Below are 12,711 nucleotides of genomic sequence, written 5' to 3'. Positions count from 1 at the left end.
AGTTGTTCATAGGTGTTGGTACTTTGTTTGCTTGCTGATGAAAGTAAATTATCTTTTCCTGAAGACTAAATGGTGTCTCATTGTAGAAGGATAGTTTGCTTGTCTCCTTTAAAGCGTTGGAGATTACTAGTAAATTAAACCTTATCTAAAAATGCCCAGAAATAATTTTATAGAGGGGATATAGTCATTGAGCAAGTCACTGTTATAATTTCTATATTAACAGACATGAATAAATGATTTTTAGATTGTTTTTAGGAGCATTTAGCATCTAGCTCCTATTTGTGCTTGCTGTTCCCACAAGTGACTCGTGCCGTAATGGTGCTGTCTGAATACTAAGTATAAAACACTTCCTTGTGTAGAATACAATTGAGTATGTTCATCTTTGGGACTAAAACTTTAATCCTGCATGATGATACTTTTGCTTTTATGATTGTTTGCCCTGACAGTTCTGTGCAATTGCATGGTTACCCTTGTCAGCTTTCAACACAATAGCATGTTTGTGTTTGTAAAGTATTTTCACGTCTGTTGATGAAAGCCAGTACATAAAGCTTTAGGTGGTTACCATGGGATTTTCTTTGATTTTTTTTTCTGGTAGACTTCAAGTGTAGAAGGTCGTAAAGTATGCTTCTCAGCCATGACAGTTATGGTACCTGAGGAAGAAGATTTTAAGTATACTGAGATTATACAGTAGTTTACCATGAACTCACATCTGTTGTGTAAAAATAGTGAAACTACTGCTTTCACTGACATTTAAGTCTTGGGCAGATTGCCCTGAAGGGTTGTAGAGTTGCCATCCTAGGAGCAGGAGCCTGGATCAGATGACTTTCAAAAGTCCCTTCTGACTTAAATTCATGTATGGTTCTTGGACTCTAAATACTTCAAACATAACTCATAACAAGTCAGAACATCTTTTTGATTTCTAGAGTCTTGAAATGCTGTAAACTATTAATGTTTCTCATGTCTGTCTTAGTGCTGATTCCCCTTTGCTCTGGATAAGAATAGACCCTGATATGTCAGTACTGAGGAAGGTAGAATTTGAACAGTCTGATTTCATGTGGCAGTATCAGCTTCGATATGAGCGAGATGTGGTTGCACAAGAAGAAGCCATTCTGGCATTGGAAAAGTTCCCCACGCCAGCATCACGGCTTGCACTCACTGATATACTAGAACAGGAACAGTGCTTCTACCGAGTGAGAATGCTGGCCTGCTTCTGCCTTGCAAAGGTGAGGTTGTGTGGATGGGAATAAGGAAAGAAATGTGCTAGACATTGTAAACATTTGAAAATGGGTCAAAACTCACCACGGTTCTTAAATTGGCTTGATATTTAGCCTCTTAAAAGGGTTTGCCAAGTATTTTTAACTTGACTGATTTGAAAGGAAAGCTGTATTATTTTAGTCTGTAAATGGAGACTGCAGAAGGCTTTCATAATTGTCAAAATTGAGATGTCAGACATGAAAACCACAAGGGATTTTTCCAGATTTCATTAAGTGGCAGAAATAAAAGACTTTTGTTCACTTTTTTCAGAGCCAAAATTCATTTTTTTTATTTTACTGGGAAGTTCCTTGGCTTCTCTGAGAAATTTGAAGTTTCAAAATTCATCTATCTGTCTAATGTGAATTCAGATTACTGCTGTATATTGTTTCAAGTTGAATAGGGGCACAAAATAAATAGTGTTGGTCTCTAATTAAATATTCAAAAGCCAGGTCGTTGCCATTAAAAGAGAAGGTATTTTTTGTTTAGACACAAAATTAACATTAAGAATTAAACATAGAGATCCTGATAAAACAACTGGATGGAAACACAAAAGAGTAAGAAATTATTGAGAAGGCATGTTACAGACATACTTTACGTAAAGGCATGTTATTGACAGTTTGTGGAAGTTGAATTATTGGTATATAGCTTCATCTCTGCTGGCTACCTGTTAAGAGTAATTCAGTACCCGTACAGAAATATACCCTTTGGGCATATTTTGAAAATCAAAATACAAGAAATGCTTGTGATGGTGTATTTTAATATTACAAAATACTGATATAATGCTGCCAGTGTATGTGCTAGGAGCAATACTGCCGCTACCTGACTTAAAATATGTGTATTTCATAATGAATTTATTTGGAATATTTAAAAGTAAAGGTGGCTTCCACAGATGAATGTTAAAAGAGCAGTTGTTAACAATGTTGAAATGTATTTTTTTTTCGTTCTTTGAATTCACAGGCAGTTGGGTTGTAGATAACCATAACTAGTTTTTTTTCAGTTGTATTTGTATGAAATTGTATTTAAAAAATCTGAGATCTAGAGATAAGATGGTTGACTCAGAAAATAATTATAAATCTATGTGAAAAGTGTGTTTGTGTTATTAAATCAAGGTGAAGGGGCATGGAAGGACGTGGTTGTAGATATGTTTACCCATGCTACCTAGGAGAAAAGTGTAATATATTCTATTAATGGTTCCAACATCAGGCTGTTAGTAAGAATCACTTCCTATTAACTCTGTTTAATTTTCACAGCTTGTAAATATTCAAGATTTGTAGACTTTATTGGAAAAAATCAAGTCCTCCATGTTTTGTTAGTGGGAGGGTTATTTTGTGTTAATTTGCACCTTCTGGCTGGATAGTGGTTATTTAGGTGAAAAGTTCTTGGTGTACTTACATGGATACAGAAAAAGTGATAGTGTAATAAATTCAGTTCTAAAATTGCATTTTCAAATGTATGACTTGTTGTAAAACAGCACTTCAGTCAAGTATTCATGTAAAATATTAAATCCTCATTAATGAATAGATGCCTGTGTGCATGTGCAAATACACACACAGACCACTGAGAAGTTCATGGCAAATGACCCTACAGAGAAAGGAGAAAATAATAATGTTATGATACTAAGTCCTGGGAGCAGACAGGCTGATTTTCAATCGATAGGTTTGGGTCTACTGCAGTGCCAGTGATGTTCTGTAAGGTTTAAAAAACAAACAAACATAAAAAAAACCTTCACCATCAGAAAAAAACTCAAAACAATGAGGAGTTTTACAGCTGTGCGTTATAGTTATGTCTTAGGTCAAATAAGTTGCCAGTTCTTACGATATACTGAATTGATAGATGCAGAAATAGAGTATACTTTTTTAAGTAAAATTAATGCAAGAGAGGTTTCCTGCCTTATGGTAAGGAGAATTTGCAAATACATTTAATTGAGATTGTGTAAATTGTCGATAGAATAAATAGAAAACTTGGATTCTGTCAGTATTTAAAGAGGAATTTACATGAGTCGGACCACATTGTAAGACCAAAAAATAATGAAAAGATGATGATTTTACTACTTTTGATTTAACTTGAAAATACCATTCTTCGTCTATAGAATTTGCAAAATGAAATACTTAAAATGATAAAAAAAAAAATAAAAACTTGTACCCCAATTTTAACGAATTGTGGATATCTTGTAAATGCAGTAGTCTCTTGTAATGTTTTGGAGTGCATTTTGTTACACTGCTACATAAATTTCACATTTTCAATTCTAAGTTCTTCATGGTTTTCGAGTAGCCTTTAGGATTAAACTTCGTTTGTAGGAAAACTTGTTAAGTATGTTACACAAAAAGCTATACCTGCATCTATAGTTAGAAGACTTCTGTTACTGCAAAAGTCTAGTCTGACTGCACTATTTTCTCCCTTTAACTTTCCTTTGAAGGCTGACTTAAAAGGAAAATGTCTTTCAATAATAAAGCCCACATCTTACATAAAAGAGGTGGTGAAATTAATTGCTACCCATCTTTAAGTAGCTTCTATCTTTTCTTTCTCTTACTGCATATGTAACAGTCTTTGGAATAAGGTAAACTAATTTAGAAGGAGATAATCACGGTCAATTTCATTTGTGTGAAAATGGTATTTTCCTTAGTTTGTGGAAGGTCTGTGACACTGGAACATCCAAAATTTTAGGGTGGGTTGGTCCTATTTGTTAATAAACACTCAGATATTCTTCTCTGCACGCTTACATTGTTTCATGCAACAAATATATAGAATCCCCAGGGTGCTGGCAAGGCAGAAAGACAGTTTTGTCCTTGTAGAACCTTGCTTCCTTACACCAAAACAGATCATAGCAATAAATTTGTCACTCTGCAGTCTTGTTGTGAATTAAGGTTATTTGAGGAATATTCTATTCTTCGTTCTGTGAATATTAAAGCTGAGAGATAGCTGACTTGCCTTTTGCTTTAGGGGTGGTCTTTTAGTCTTAGGGTGGTTGAGACCTAGTTAAAGTCTAGGCTGAGGTTACTGGCAGGGTAAATTGGGGAAGTTGGTATTGTAAAAGCCTCTTCCATCGCTGGCTTCTGTAGAGTCAGAAAACTTGGCTTAATAAACACAGAATATTTGCCTAAAATATAAAAGAGAAAATAATTAAGGACAGAAGCTTATCACGGAAAGGTAATTAGTTGCTGACGTCTTCCAAGTGAAACAATTTTATGAAAACTTACCTTTAATGTAGACAAGATGTATTGGGGATGGCAGAGAAAACTTAGCTAACGTAATACGTTGTTGAAAATAGGTACGTATTTGAAGGGCAGTATATTTTTGGCAATTATTCTTTTTTTATTATGGGAAATTTGTATTTCTTTACAGCCAACCCGAACTTACAGTGGTGATGTTAATGTGACTTGCCTTTCCTCCTAATTATATAGATTGCAAATTCCATGGTAAGTACATGGACAGGACCACCAGCCATGAAGTCACTCTTTACCCGAATGTTTTGCTGTAAGACTTGTCCAAACATTGTGAAGACCAACAACTTCATGAACTTTCAAAGCTATTTCCTGCAAAAGGTAAAATTTATTTTTCCACTGAACTTTTTAAATTAAATGTCAAAACACATAAATGTTCCTACAGATGACAACTGTAAGAATGTGAATAGCACAGTCCCATTTTACCCAGTCATTAAAAACCCAAAACAACTCGTTCTTTCTTATTTGGTATCTGTTTTTTTCATCTTTGTCAAAAAACACTTAACAAAACTCTAGCAATTTTTTTTTCTGGGTAGCTGAAGTTAAATTAGCAATTCCTTCAGGAGAATGGAGTACGTATAATGATTAGTTGTAAATATTTGTGAGCTCATTCTTACATACAGTTTGTTGCACAATAACAAGGCTAATCATTTTTAGGTGAATTCATCAACCGTCTTCATTACTGGCATTGATTTCGTACTACAAATAAAATCTCATAAACCTTATCTTAAATTGGTTGGCCTTTTAGTTGAAGGCACTACATAATCCTTCTTGCCCCCTCCTTTCCATTAGTTGTCAACATCATGTGTTGCTGCAGCTTGCTTTGATGACTTTTTTTTTTTACTGGGACCTATAGTTGTTAGTTGTACAGTGAATAACAGTTAAAATAAATGACAGTGGTTTTCTCTCAAGGTTTACTTCATAATTTTTGGACGATTGAGTTACAGATCTCATACTTCTGATTATGGAGAAAACCTAAATTTTATTTCTCTGTGCAAGATTGCATCATCCTTTTTACCGCCATGTTCGTTCTTGGACTGACTTTTCTGTTCTTCTGCTCTTTTTCTCATTGTTCATTCTTTCCCACTAAATCTTTTGCTTTTCTCCCTAAGACGTTTAATCCCATGTCCCAGATTTATAGTGCAAGGGTAGGATTCCTGAATCTGTGTGAGTTGAGCCTGGAGAACTGCTTAGCACATTCTAAAAGAAACATCTAGTGAGGTTAATAGCTATCTGGCTAATAATTCTTTAGGCTTCACTGACTGTTTTGGGTGTATACCTCTTAATGGTAATGGAAGCTTACACATCAGGTTCACATGTAAGCACACAAATTAGGTGGCAGTTTCAGAATGAATTCCACCATCATTTTCTTTGCTTCACTATTTTCCAGTTCTTACCTTTTAGATAGTGCCTTGAATTGAGTCGTTTCTTGCATATACAGCTTTTTCTGTCTGCTATAACTAATTATTGAGTAATAATTGCATTGGTTTTGATCTGAAGATTGTGCAGCATATTGTATCTTTTTCAAAATGCATTTAAATAAAACTTTTTAAAGATTTGGTATTGCAAAAGTAATTGTTTATTTCAAGGGTGTAGCTCTTTTCAGGGCATAACTGTCCTTTCATTAACGTAAAAATGATGTTAATTTTATTACACAGACTATGCCTGTTGCCATGGCCCTTCTGAGAGATGTTCACAACCTCTGTCCCAAGGAGGTTTTAATGTTTATTTTGGATTTGATCAAGTATAATGATAACAGAAAGAATAAGGTAAAGAATGTGTTTATTTTAATCTCTCTTTTTTTGTTTAAAAAAGTCTTAAAGTTAATATACTATTTGATGTATTACGCCACTAATGTAAATACCCAGCAAGTAGAGTTGATAAAAGCTGATACACTAAACTAAACAGTAAATGTTACAGAAGATTCTCTAGCTGACATTTGTGGTGACATTTCTTGGATGTTTCTCTTGGAGGAAGCACTGTGCTTGTTGACTTACTAAGGACCTGCCTGTCTTCATTTGCGCACATGCTTTTCTTGATATTTTTTTCATTCAAAAGACCTGTTTTTTGAGAGAATGTGCGTGAAGGTTAACATTTTCTGAATAAATGTAGCATGCAAAGTTAAGCACTTGTTTCTACTTTGAGAAGATTGTCTGAAAGAGCAAGGAAATAATCTTGGTTTTTATGATATATGGGATTCTGGGTTCTGAATAACAGCTCTGGCTTACGGAACTGAATGGTCTTCATGTAGTCAAATAACAGCTGAAACTGAATGTAATGTTTCATCCCTAAACTGAAGTGCCTGAGTTGGAATTGTCTTCTGAAGTTACCTTCCCAAACAGAGCACCTCTGAAGCATGGTTAAAGGACCTTTAGGATCCTGAGATGATACAAGATTCCACTTCCCTAGCTTTAGAAGAAGGCCACAGCTGCTAGGATCCTAACATAATCTTCCAAATTAAATACTCAAAGCTTAGTGGAACAAATCTGAGGTCTCTTAAACCTCATTTTCTAGTTTGTAGAAACACTAACAAGACACTTGTTGAAGAGTACTGAAATAAGAGGATGATAGAAGGTGAAGTGGTAAAGAGAGAATGTACACGCACGCCAGTAGTCACAGGACATACTGAGTTGTATTAACATCTCTCTACCACTGAAGGAGAGATCCCACTTTGCTTTTCCACATGTCATTTGCAAACATGTATTTGATACCTTCTGCAGGATTTAACACTCTTTGGGTTTGTTTAGATGAAATTAACTAATATGCAACCCAGTACTTTTTTTCTGCTTTTATAGTTGTATTTCTACACTTTATGCTGTGCAGTAATCTGACAAGACCAGTAAGTGCCACAGTTAACACAAGGGAAGGGGTGAAACTGTGTGCCCAGGAAAAAGGAGCAAACGTAGAAGCAAGATTTTCCTTACTAAACAGCAGTGAGACATTAATTCACCTGAGAAGCACTTGAAGTGGCTATCTAGATGAAACCTGATTTTTTTCAGAGGTGCCAAGCACCCATTAACCTTGGTAACCTTGCAACTGAATATAGAAAGAGACAGGTAGTTTAAAGCTCACACTTGGAAATAATGGCTTTTATTTTCCAAATCTCAAACATTTTCAGTACCCGATTTTTCTTTTTAGAAACCAATGTATTAATATGCTCTTATTTTATAAGTGAAGATTAATGCTTGATAGAATATCTGCTTGCTCAAACACTCTCAAATCTGTATTCAGAACAAACATGTTCAACTGTTTTGCTTTTTTACAGTTTGTCATACAGTTTCTGTTTTAAGATCTTGTTCTGTAACAGTGCTTCAAATTACTCATCATTAAGAACATATATTGTTATATTGCTTGTGTTTAAATGCTGTTTTTATCTAGTTTTCAGACAACTACTACCGTGCTGAACTGATTGATGCCCTGGCCAACTCTGTAACTCCTGCAGTCAGTGTGAACAATGAAGTCCGAACACTGGATAACTTAAATCCAGACGTTCGACTTATTCTTGAGGAAATTACACGTTTCCTAAATATGGAGAAGCTTCTTCCCAGCTACAGACATACCATTACAGTCAGGTGTGATTTAGTGATTGTTGTACATACAAAAAGAGCGGACACATTAACACTACTTTTTTGTTTATAGTTCTGTAGTTACTGAGATTTTAGCTTACCTCCTTTAGTCTTACATGGCAAATTCCTTCTAATTTCCAAAAGTTGGTAGTGTGAGTTTGTCTCAAATGTTCTATTCATGAAAGGTTCGCAAAAGGTAGAGTAACAATTTCTGTAGAGTACACAACACTAATCTGAACTGTGTTTTCTGTGTAAATTAGTGAAGTTCTACTTCAATCAAACTGAATTTGGCATAGCAGAGAATTGTTTCAGTGTTCTGCCTAATTCAGAGTTAATGAGTGCTACGTGTTAATACGATGAAAATAATTGTAACATGTTAATTTAATTCTAGAAAAATGACAAGACTACTTGATTCTGAAGGAGATAACTGTGTACTTTGTGGCTGGCACTTTGGAAGCCTAATATAAATTTCTTTTTACCGCATCTAGCTGCTTAAAAGCTATTCGGGTGCTTCAGAAGAATGGTCATGTCCCAAGCGATCCTGCTCTTTTCAAGTCATATGCAGAATATGGGCATTTTGTGGATGTCCGAATAGCAGCGTTGGAGGCTGTTGTTGACTACACAAAAGGTACTTTTGCATGTCTTTTGTCCCTTTGTAACACTTCTGATATAGTAGAAAAGTGAAATAATTACCTCGTTAATATTATATTGAAGTAGTGTCCACCAGAAGAGCTTGTGTGGTGACAGACGTGTCGATAAGCGAAGCTGTGATTGCTATTAAGGTTTTGTCCTAGAGAATGCAAGTTTTACGAAGATGCGGTGAGCATTTTCTCAGTGTTCTGTAAACTGAATCAGACATCTGGAGTTTTGACATGATGAGTAGTGATAAGGGGTGTGGTGATTTCTTTAAACACCTCATGTTCAGTGATTTTGATTCAGTGAGTTCAGCCATAATTGCTACTCAAAGCTCTTGGTTTTGATTTGCCTTCTTACTAATCACTTTGTTTTGCTTTTTTTCATGCATCTTATAGCTATAAATTTTGGAAACTTAAATTATTTTAATGATTATTGGTTGATTCTGCTTTGCCGTTCCTTATACACAGCCTGTGTTTATGAGATTTCTGTTTCCTTAATATTTTCCTTATCTTGCTTGACTGTTGCAGGTCCTTGAAAACAAATACTGGGTAGCTTTTTTAATGACCAAATAAATTGAAATTCAATCCTGACAGATGTTCTATAGAGAATTGGAAACTAATGATTTGCATTTATGAAATGAATTTATTCCTAGATTAGCCTGTTCATTTACTTGAATTAGTCTTTCTATGTTCAGCAGATTTGTGACTGTTCTTGTGTTTGAAGGGTTATTACTGACCAAGTAGCTTAATTCTTTCATTCTTTCTCTGTGAGAAGCTTGGTGATTCTAGATTTCTAATTATTCCTCCTCAGATTTCATGTTTTCATTTTGAGGGTAGTAGTGTTTCTCTTGCTTTGTGCATGAGTTGTTGCTTTCACTTTTTATAAGGAGCTTTGCTTGTATCTTTCTGCTGTCCTTGCGTCCAAAGACATTTCAAACTAGGTAGGGAATGGGAGGTTTCAAGGCAATTTGAGTGAATGTATCTGAGAGAATTCAGACCTATCCTTACACGCTGAAACCAAAACAAGTGGTAACTTCAAGGCATCGCCCTTGGGCTCAGCCCTCTTCCTTGTCATTCCCTAGGCATTCTGGATCCATAACCCACTGCAAATGTACCGTTTGGTAACCCTGGGAGCGATACCCAGCTAGAATTCATAACTCTGCTGATACTGGGCATATCTCTTTCTGTTCTGGTGCTTACTTTGTTTTCCTCCCTTCATAGAGTGTTAGTGGAAAGATTTGCTGGAGAATGAAAAGCTTACTCATCAGCCTGCTTCCTTTAGGATAATCTCAATAATTCATCCCACCCTTTGGAAAGACAAACTGATGGAAATAATGTTTTCTTATTAAATTCTTGACCTTTTATGGGTGTTGTTTATATTTAATGATTGACTTGGGTAAGAAAGTGCTAGTATTGCAAAGTAGTATATCACATCTTTAAAAAAAGAGCTGATCAGATGAGTTGCTGTGTAAGCAAGGTAGGGTATGTTGCTCAAAATACTCGATAGATACAGGAAGGGAAAACTTGAATGGTAAAAAGTAGAAGAAAGATTACCTGAAGAAATCAGTGATTGAGCTACATATATATTATGATTGAGCTCACTGTCAGGTCTGGAAATGGTGGGTTAGAGTATTACTGTACCCAACTGCCTTGCCAACAGCTTTTTCTCTGACAAGGGGGTATCAGAGACAAATGGATGCATAGTCTGCTGTAAAATCAATACAGTTCCCAACACAGCCTCCCACGTTATTTAACCATCCGTGTCACTTCTCAAATACAACGTTCCAGCACTTAACATGCTAGCTTCTGTTCCAGCTGTAAGACTGGTGGCTTACGGTATAGGGGTAAATCTGAAAGCTCAGTGTGCTAACTACCTTCAGCTAACCATATAGAAGTTAGAAGTGCTTGTCTTGCAGGGCCCGAAGTGTCTGGCTTTGGAAGAAGAAACGATTGGTCATCTGTTGCCAAGAGGTCTGATTCTCGTTGTTCCCGGTTACCTGGTTTCCAGTTCATACTGGATGTAAAACAGCAGCTATCAAATGCCTGTTGCTTGTGCCAAAGCTGGCTTTTTAACAGTTCTTGTAAAGGAAGCTGACTGATTTTGTTATTTCCATAAAAAGGAAAGTCTGTGTTTTCTGGGGCAGTGTGGAACTCCCATGTTTTTCTATCAACTCTCAGGGCAGGATTAGTGCTGCCTTTTTTTAAGTTACTTTAAAAGAAATCATTTCACCATGGAACAGAATAAGTTGTTTTCTTTGCTGTTAATAGTAGGCTTTTTTTGAGACACGGTAACTCTGTAAAATGCTTGAGGCAGCATATAAGGACTTGGACAGTTGATCTAAACTGGCTTGAAGTGAACAGGAATTACTAACTTTTTAAAGGAAGCATTTGGTAGTTATATGACTGCTAGACGTCATGTATACAACAAAGCAGTTGCATATTTGAGGAGATAAAAACGAACTGTTGTAAATAAGTATCCCGGATTACCTAATTGCATGAATGAAAACTTAAAGTCTTAGAGATGCTCTGTTGTAACTGAGAGCTGACATACAATCTCTTGTAATTTGAAAAAATGTCAAGAGGATTTTTACTTTAGAAAACAATCACTTGCTTTTATGGCTAGCAGAAGTATGAAGATCTACACATCATTCCTCAGGCTAGTAAGGTCTATTCTGCTAAAGGTCAGGGTTCATTTGTCATTGTTCCCCAAAATGTCATGTTGCTCTACAAATTTGAAGAGACGGTTAAAAGCATTAGTAGCAAAGCTTTGGAAGTCCAGCAGGCCTGCTTTACTCTAGCAGGTAAATGGCAGGGAAGAATTACTTTATTTCAAGCACAAATAAGATTAAGAAACAAAAAAAAAATTCTTTAACCACAAAAATACGGTGTTTCTTGGTTCTGTTATCCAGTACTATCAGCATAAAGGATTCATCTCCTAATTTGCTCATTCTCTAATCACAAACCATTTTAAAATCCATTTTTTAGCAGTTAAAATTATTTCAGCTTGCTTACTAGTGTTATTTAATTTGTTCACACGTGTATAACTATGCAGCAAGAACCCAGAACAATCTTATTTTTCTTCCATGCAAAACAACTTCTTTATGCGCTGTTCTCTCTGCCTTCTATCTCAAGCAAGGTAGCTGCCAGGAAAGGCGCTGTGCATGGAGTCAAGCATAGGCAGTCACTGATCCTTTGAAAGCATGTCCTAGGCAGAGCTTTTTAAAGATTTCTCAGATTTTTAAGGCAAACCTGCAGTTGTACTGGTCTGTGCAGGTACAAATTTGCTCTGGCATCATTCTGAATTGACCCACACTGTGTAGCTGTGGTCTGAATGGGGCAGAACGTGAGCTAGTGAACCCCTTTCAGAGGCAGAGGATGTCAGCCTGGTGCAGTGCCTCACCAGTGTAACCAGTTCTGATGTGGCTAGATTGCAGGAAGTGCAGAGCTAATTTGCAAGCTGCCTGCAAAGACCTATGTTCAACAAAATAGACTGTTTAAATTTTCAACTAATTAGATGATTTTGTCTTTGTGTCAGGTGGCATTTTCTAGAAGCATGTGCTGATAAGATTCAGAATATATTTTAATTACAAAGTATACTGACTTTAAAAAAAACTAAGGAAGGCTACTGAGATGAGTATGCTTACAGTTTTGTGTAAGCCCACTGGTCTTCCTCTTTCTGTTTTATAGTTAATAGTCTGTCACTCATTCTTGTGTATAAGAACTGTCTATTCTCAATTCCCTTGGGAAAATGTAATGTAGTTTCTTGAAGGGATATTTGGGTGTGTTGATACTGTGTGCTTCCTAAAGTAAAGAAGGTAATTTTCGCAGTGACTTTTGTAATCCGTGCTCATGAGCAAGTTATGTGCTAATAGTCATATTGGTAGTTACTGAACAACTCAGGCATGAAGGTATTATTTGCATGTTTCTGTTTTGGTGTAAAGTAAAATAATGTGAACTTCCTTATGTTTTGAATTTGCACCAGAATTAATGAAATTCCTCTTCAGTTGCAGTGATTCAAGCTCTTCATGTGCTAAT

At 35.9% G+C, this 12,711-nt stretch overlaps 1 protein-coding gene across 2 annotated transcripts in view; it reads left to right on the top strand.

The window, feature by feature from the left end:
• Positions 1-12,711, top strand: part of TAF2 (TATA-box binding protein associated factor 2) — a 57,308-nt gene that overhangs the window by 26,062 nt on the left and 18,535 nt on the right. For both annotated transcript variants that reach the window (XM_040546959.1, XM_040546958.1), the window contains exons 16-20: positions 971-1,223; positions 4,656-4,796; positions 6,134-6,244; positions 7,854-8,047; positions 8,530-8,669. In XM_040546959.1, coding sequence (XP_040402893.1) covers positions 971-1,223; positions 4,656-4,796; positions 6,134-6,244; positions 7,854-8,047; positions 8,530-8,669 — 839 coding nt within the window. The remainder of the gene's footprint in view (positions 1-970; positions 1,224-4,655; positions 4,797-6,133; positions 6,245-7,853; positions 8,048-8,529; positions 8,670-12,711) is intronic.

The sequence above is a fragment of the Cygnus olor genome, chromosome 2 (assembly GCF_009769625.2).
Source record: "Cygnus olor isolate bCygOlo1 chromosome 2, bCygOlo1.pri.v2, whole genome shotgun sequence".
In the NCBI taxonomy this organism is placed as follows: Eukaryota; Metazoa; Chordata; class Aves; order Anseriformes; family Anatidae; genus Cygnus; species Cygnus olor.
The sequence above is the reverse complement of the archived record's forward strand: the minus strand, read 5'-3'. Positions and strand labels throughout refer to the sequence as shown.